The sequence below is a fragment of the Rhea americana genome, unplaced genomic scaffold (assembly GCF_003343005.1).
Source record: "Rhea americana isolate MKP2758 unplaced genomic scaffold, rheAme1 scaffold_203, whole genome shotgun sequence".
In the NCBI taxonomy this organism is placed as follows: domain Eukaryota; kingdom Metazoa; phylum Chordata; class Aves; order Rheiformes; family Rheidae; genus Rhea; species Rhea americana.
In genome coordinates this window covers 882,690-890,157 of record NW_028186184.1, presented here as the reverse complement: position 1 = coordinate 890,157, position 7,468 = coordinate 882,690, and the positions used below count along the sequence as shown (strand labels likewise).

Genomic DNA, 7,468 nt, shown 5'->3' with positions numbered 1-7,468 from the left:
GTGTTAGTGTGAGTCAGTGGGTCTGTGTGCCTGCCCATGAGTACACATGTGCATGATGTACCCTCACTTGCCCCTGAATCACACCATGTAAGGCTCACAGAAAAGTTACTGTCATTAGGCAAATACCAGATTCAGATGTTAAGTCTGTACTGGTCAAATGAGAAACACAGCAATTATTTCAAAGGATGCATCCTTGTGGATGGATGGTCTCAAAACTTTTTAAAGACAGATGGACCACAAGGGTATTTTATATTTTTAAGATGTGCATGAATATTTTTAAGATGTGCATGAATACTAAAATAATACAGGTGAGTTTTTTTTTTTTTTTAAAAAAATAAAAGTCATCAGTGGTAGTGCCCAGCTGAAATCTCACCAGCTCAGAAACCATTTACAGATACAGCGAAGGAGAGCAGCTGCCTTTCCTCTGTTCGGCTGGCAGAGAATCTCCTAGGTACCAGATCTTTAAAAGCACAGCCCAAAATGTTACATATTATAAAAGGGGTTTCAGCTACTATCCAGACAGTCAAACTCATACCAGCAACCAACTTTGGCTCACAAGAAAATGATTCTTTCCTTTCTCCCATCTTCTCTGCAACCCACACTCTTCAATGATACAAGCAGGGCCTCTATTTTTAAAAAGCAAATACTTGATTCAAATTAACTTTTTCATGATGATAAAGTTGGAGGATGTAAATGTTCCTTCATTCTGCAAAAAAAAAAAACTCTTAAAAAACCCTGAATCAAACCAGAGAAAGACTTGATACGTTAAAGTTTTTATTGCTACGTGCTCCCCAATACAACAAACAGTATCAGTAGTGTACACTTTAATGAGAAAGAAATTAGCTTCTTAGAAAAGAAAGCAAAAAGGTAAAAGGATTATCTACACCCATATTGTATATATGTAAAAGATAGAGACAGAGAGAATTTGACTTTTGGGGAATTTCAAAGTAACAAACGCCCTATTTGTCTGTTTGAGGCTCAGGGATTGTCTGTACAAACTATTTAACACTAATTTCTTTGACCTTCAAAAGCCTTGCAAAAAGGTAGCAGCAGTTCTTCAGAGGTGTCGAGTCAATGCTTTAGTGGGTTAGATTATGCACATGGCACTGCAAGATGTGTCTTGCATAGCGTGACCCTATACTTCCCTGAACAGAATTAATCTACCTATATTCTCACTTACATTAAAAGTCTCCTGACAAAAATTTCATCCTTATTTAATTCTAGTGATCCTTATTTAATTCTAGTGATCCAGTATACTGACTACATATGTAGATTTTAGATTTTAATTAGATTTAAATTTTAATCCATGGAGTCCTAATCTATTTTGTAGTATTTTAGTGCTACATATTCACTGTTCTTTTAAATGGGTCAATCATGAGGGTTTTTTTAATGGGGAAGCAAAAAATGCACATGAAATTTTAGTAAACTACAAAGAAATTAAAGATGCCTGTAATAAAAAATTGTCATAGACTTTTTTGGAAAGAATAAGATCAACAGTTTCTCTACAGTAGTTTAGTTAGCTTAAATTTCTGTTCTATCCATATGCCATAGCATGTACAGGTATCTAATTACATCTCTCTATTTTATCTTGGCAAAAAGAATAGTCAACTGCCCTTAGTGTAAATATTTAGTACATAAAATACTATCAAGAATTCAACTTTTAATAAATATCTTTAGTTCTCAATCCTATATACAAGTACTTTACAGCAACACACAGGAGAGAGTGTGATTGGGCGGACTGTGAACAAGATGATTATTGACATAAATTACTAGTACATTATTGCAGTCAGATGCATTGTGGTTGTGGAGATTTTGAGGTGAACCATGCTGAAAAATAAATATCTCTCTCACCTTTAAATCAATGCTTCCAGTAGGAAAAAAAAATCTATTTTAAGTCTTGCCACAGCTATTTCTTGTTAGTGCCTATTCTACCTCTGTGATGCTTTTTCAGCTTCAGAAATAACAAACAGATCATCTGGAAGACACAACTCATTTTTGTTTTGTGAACATTACAGTACTTACAGTATATACATGGTTTCCTACACTCGCCTGACCTCTTATGCAAAAGAAGACTTAACAGATGGCACTGCTACTTCTGAACTGAAGCAATGCTTGCTGAGTGTAGGCTGTGGGTGTATTTCTTCATTTCACAGGCATGAGCAATCATTTTTCCAACCTGTGACTGGAATTACGTTAAAATCTCTAAACCTACTTACAGTGGGCAGGTGGCAATAAGTAGACTCATATCTCTAAGTATACACTTTTTTTCCTTATTCCAAAAGAAAGCATCACATTGTCGATATTTAAAAAACTCTTTCCTAGTGTCAGTAGATGTAATTCATATGAAAACGGAACTCCTCCTTTTCTGATAATGCTGCTTTGGAAATCAACTCATGGAATGTAAATAAGGCAGTACTCAATGGCAGGCACCTAGCAATTGTCCAGAAATATAACATAGGTAAACAGTTGTCTGACAGCACAAAACTCTTAAAAATAATACTGATTTTCTGCAATATACAGTATTTACACAACAGCTGCAAATTTGCTCATACAATATCCATTTATATAGATAAATTAGCAAACAAGTCTTATGTATTCATTTGTTCCATTGCAAAAGTATTCTGTAAAGTGTAAACGTTTGGTACCTCTTGTGGTGGGGTATTTTCTATGTGTGAGTGTTTAAAAATAAAAATCATGAGGTGAGTGCTGAGGTCAGGGCCGCTTTTCCATACTAAAGCTTGACCGATGCCCTCAGCAACTTTTGCTCACTGTTAGGAATATTCTTTGGTGCTTTCTTCCAATGCATTCAAACTAACCAGATGACCAAGTGTGGGAAGAGGACAGGAGCAACTAGAAAGTGAACCAGCACTTCTTGTTCTTCGTATTTACAAGGAAAATGAGTTGATGATCCACAGTGTCCTGCTTGTGGAAAGCAGCATGCACCATAGTGTCCAGAAGTAAAGAAATCAAAGCCAAAGAGACACTCTTTCCATTACTATCCTCCCTGTGGCATTCATGTTCATCTTTCCACGGTGGAAGACCTCAAAGGCCATCTCCTGTCTACATGCTTCTCACTCTTCCTTGAGGTTCTTGATGGAAAAAGAGCACCCGCTGCAGTGTTATTAGTTGGCACCACAGGAACAGCTGCTGCCAAAGCCTGGGCATTATGACGATCGGGACTGCTGCTGTTGCTAGGTGGCTGGAGAGGCAATGCAAACAGCCTATAAGTCTTGCTTTCTGGAGCTCTCCATTGTGGAAACCCAGCACCCTTGGGCTTAGTGTTTGACAGGGAGACACGTGTACCTGCCTCCTCCTCTGCAAAGGGAAGCCTACTCAGAGAACTTCTTCTGGGCAGGAACTCGGCATAGTGGGGCGCTAAAGATGTCGGCATTGCCAAAGCCCTAGGCAGATGGCTTTGATCAAACATCACTTCATCTTGAGTTTCAGCAGCTTCAGTAAGGAAAGGCGGTGGGAGGGTGCTGCTGCGTTTGCTGCAGGACTCACAGCACAGCTTGTTATAGCCAGGGATGGAACAGTAACGTGCAAGCACTTCCATTTGACAGAAGATAGATTTGTCTCCCATACAGGGTTCATCTGCAAAACAAATGCAATGCTGGTTTTAAACCTAGGGAGAACACAGAACTGCCTGGACAGCACTTAGATGGGCAATGAAAGTTCTAAGCCTATGTTTTAAAAATGATGAGCTACTCTGGGTATACAACCTGAAATGCCTGATCCCCTGAAAGAACAACCACCTCCTTTGAAAAAGCCCTATTTGGGAACAAAAAATCACTAGTCACTTCGAAAGTGTTGGCTCCTCTGCATGCCAGAAGGGAAGAAGTGTGGAAAGGCATGTTATGTGTGCAAAGGGCCACCGACAGCAGTATGCCAGACTTGCAAACTGCCAAGCTAGATATAGTTCTGCCCATCCGAAATCACCTTCACTTCTAGCCTGAGGACACTATCTATCAACAACATTACAACAATTAAACCTTTCCTAAAAGAAAGTAAATCCCAGGCAATAGTTCTTAAAGATGCCTTTTAAATGATCCTTTAAAAATAAGAAGTTATAGTTGTGTAAAATCATTTGAGTCCTTCAGTGACCTAAAGATAACTGGAAAGCTGATGAAAACCTTCTAACACATCAATCAGACCCAAGATCCCTTCAGGTTAAGTGTCTGGGATGCCTTTCAGACAGAGAAAGTTTCTTAGAAATGTTGAAGAGGTCTTAGTGATTTCAAAAATGTCAGAGTTTCTTTAAGCATTTGCTAGATATTTGTTCCACAAACAGAGAAGCAATGTTCATATTGGATAAAACTGGCAAAGAGGAAAGCAGTAGCACAAGAAGCCAGAAGGAAATTAAGGCATGTTTTACATCATTAAGCTGAGAGGACATTGGTGCATTCTCCCATTCACCTTCAGAGTATGTCCAGTCACATGAGCAAAGTTGTGAGTTTTACTGTTATCAAGACTGGGAAAAATGCTGAGAGCTCCTAACACTCATGAGTAGGTGGCACTTTCAAGAATTTAGGTTCTTAACCTTGCAACCTGTTCTACTAACCATATCAAATTACAAGCGTCCTGGATGGCCTGATATTCTGTGAGGGAATGTGAGTTAAAATTAAAACTTCACTCTCATTTCATACAAAAAAAAGCCAAATTATTCCTCAGTTTGTGCCTCAGCAGAGCTGTGGCGATGCACATACAAAGGTAGGAGGTTAGCTTCAAGCATTCAAAATGAATTCTACTATTGTGGAGGTTAAAAGCAGGAAAATTAGTATTTCCTTACTTATCTCTTGTCCTTGTCTAATTCATCCCACTGCTCATTTATACTGTTCCTTATCTGCGTAGTTCAGAATTTCACATGCCTTGGCTGAATGAGAACCCAGAAGAATAATGCAGGTTAGAAGGCACCGCAGGAGGTCAYCTAATCTAGCCTCCTGCTTCCTGCAGGGTCAACACTGCATTCATACCAGCATGCTGTTACTTTGAAATCAGGGCATCTGTAGGTAGAAAGGTGTAATTTCCTTCCCATAGATGTCTACAAGGACCCTCAAAATAGACCACTTATTCCAGTGCTTTGTATCACCTGAGCCTGCCTCTCTCTCATGCAGGATTCAGCCCCATGACTGCGACTTTGAGAAACACAGTGCATCTGTGGCTCTCCTCAATCTCCTAAATAGGGTGCTCAGGCCTTGGAAAGAAGCCAGAATTAGACCAAGAATGTGCAAACATGTAACACTTCACAGCAGAGAAAATCAGCAAGTGGGGCAAATGAGTTGCTTGATTCCTCCAGTAACTATTCAAATTCTTAGGAGAGAGAGCAGCAGGAAGTTTCCATTAGCAGAATTTTCCTAAGATATCACAGTTTACTTGAAATGATATTGATGGATTTTACTTAAATAGAAGTATGAAAAATTATAATGTAAAAAGCCAAAAGCTAACCCAAACTATTGAGATCTGTTCTACATCTACTCCTGCATTCACAGTTAGTAATTACATAGTCAACATTTTAATGAGCAACAGATGGCTTGTAACACCACTTATTAAGATCTGAAATTAAATTAGTTTTCTGTACTGTGATATTTTTTCACTTGTGTACAGATGTTACCTCACCACATGTCAACAGTATGTTAGGCAATCAAGCTTTCCTATTTTAAAAAATGACCTCTAGGGCAACCCCTCCATCAGTGTAGATCAGCTTAATTCCACTGAATTCAGTAAAATTACACACACTTGCATCAGCTGGGTTGTGGGTCATTGTTTATAAATAGAAAATTATATGACTGTGGCATGTAATATAAAGATTTTCCTTGCTCCTAATCCTGATGTGCTTATTTGGATAGATGTTTATTGGTTCTTGACAAACCTAGCATTAAATCTGCAGCTTTGCATGGGAATATATGTAACCCATGAAGGTAATGTAAAACTATTTTCAGCAGGAATTTAGCATGGGAAATTCAAGGGCTATATTCATAATTCATCTAAACTAGAACAGCTAATATTGAAACACAAATCTTTGCATATATATATATATTAGTGCATCATATATAGAATCATAATTATGTTTCCATGTAAATGAAAACATCTGATTTGGAAAATTATGGCAGTCATCTTGTTAAATACAGACTGTGATTTACATCAATATGTAAGTTAAAGTAAATAATATTACCTAAAATGGCAAAAATAAATCAAAAAAGAAAGTACCAAGCAATTATTCTGCCTTTCGTCGGTGACAAATGCACTTTATTTGGTCCTGTTTTCTTATGGTTAATTTTCCTGATAATGGTTCCTGATGGTTTAGATTTCATAACCCAAATATAGAGTGCAAAGATTTGGTTTTGTACTTATCTACATTCAGTAGATTCAGCAAGTACAATCTTTGAACTGAATACTCACGTAATCCCTTTTTTTTATTTTTTAGGTTAATTCTGCACAACCTAGTCAACCACTTCCTATTGAGTATGTAAGTGCTTGTATCCTTCTGCTGATGTTCATGGTAAAAATTCTCCTTCTCACAATTTCTTACTTGCTTCGCGGTAACTAAGAGTAGAAGACACAAGAAAGCATATCGGCTCCCTAGGGAAACTTTAGAAGATGAAGCTACTAGAAGATAATTTTAAATTAACCCCCAAATTTCCTTATTAGCTTTTAGAATTGCCACAGGTCTTATAAAAGGTATCACCATAACTTTACATTGCTTGCTGACAGCATCCCACTGAAAAATCTTGCTTTGGCTTAAAAGTTGGTATTTATGGACTAAAATTTCATTTTTCCACTCTACAAGATTCAGCTCCACTTAGGCACATGGTGGACAGATCATTATATTTGTGAAACAGAGGAGAAATATAAATGCACCTTATAACACAAAAGAAATCACAGCAACTGTGCCAAATGTTCATCGCAACTCCATCAAGATTGAACTCTCAGCAGTCTTGCATTTATATAATATATAGTTCAGCCAAATGATACCGACTAATGTTTTGCTAAGTCCAATGCTCTGAGAATCAAAATAGTAATTAAGGCTATACAGATTTAAAAATAAAGAAATACCACACATCACCATGCATTAAAATTTCACATATATAAATATTACAGAATACTATCTATATTTAGGTATATGCCCTCAAAACATACAGAATGTTGTAGAAACCAAAAGTGTGATGAAAAAGAGACTATTTGGCCTGAAAAAACACTGTCAACTACTTAGGGCTAAGGTTGAAAATCCCAACACTTGGTGAAAGTTATGACTCAAGTCCCTGAAGAGAACAGAGAGGTTTGTGCTCAAACAGAAGAATCAAGCATTTGCATGGCTGAGGAGCAGAACCTACAGGGACTCATGTGGTTTTGTCAAAGGTATGCAGTACTTGGCTGGATGTAGCTGATATGCCCTACTAGTCCACAGCATTTTCATACAGTTTGGGTTGTGTTGTACATGTGATGCACAGCAAATAGAGCTGGGCACTTC

The 7,468-nt window shown here is 37.7% G+C and overlaps 1 protein-coding gene across 1 annotated transcript in view; it reads right to left on the bottom strand.

Moving 5' to 3' along the window:
• Window positions 1–761: 761 nt before the first annotated feature.
• The window catches only part of ADAMTS3 (ADAM metallopeptidase with thrombospondin type 1 motif 3), a 137,337-nt gene continuing 130,630 nt past the window's right edge, over window positions 762–7,468 (bottom strand). Inside the window, exons 22-23 of the mRNA XM_085304138.1 lie at window positions 6,400–6,543; window positions 762–3,594 (exon numbers count right to left, since the gene is read on the bottom strand). Coding sequence (XP_085160264.1) covers window positions 3,020–3,594; window positions 6,400–6,543 — 719 coding nt within the window. The 3' untranslated portion in view covers window positions 762–3,019. The remainder of the gene's footprint in view (window positions 3,595–6,399; window positions 6,544–7,468) is intronic.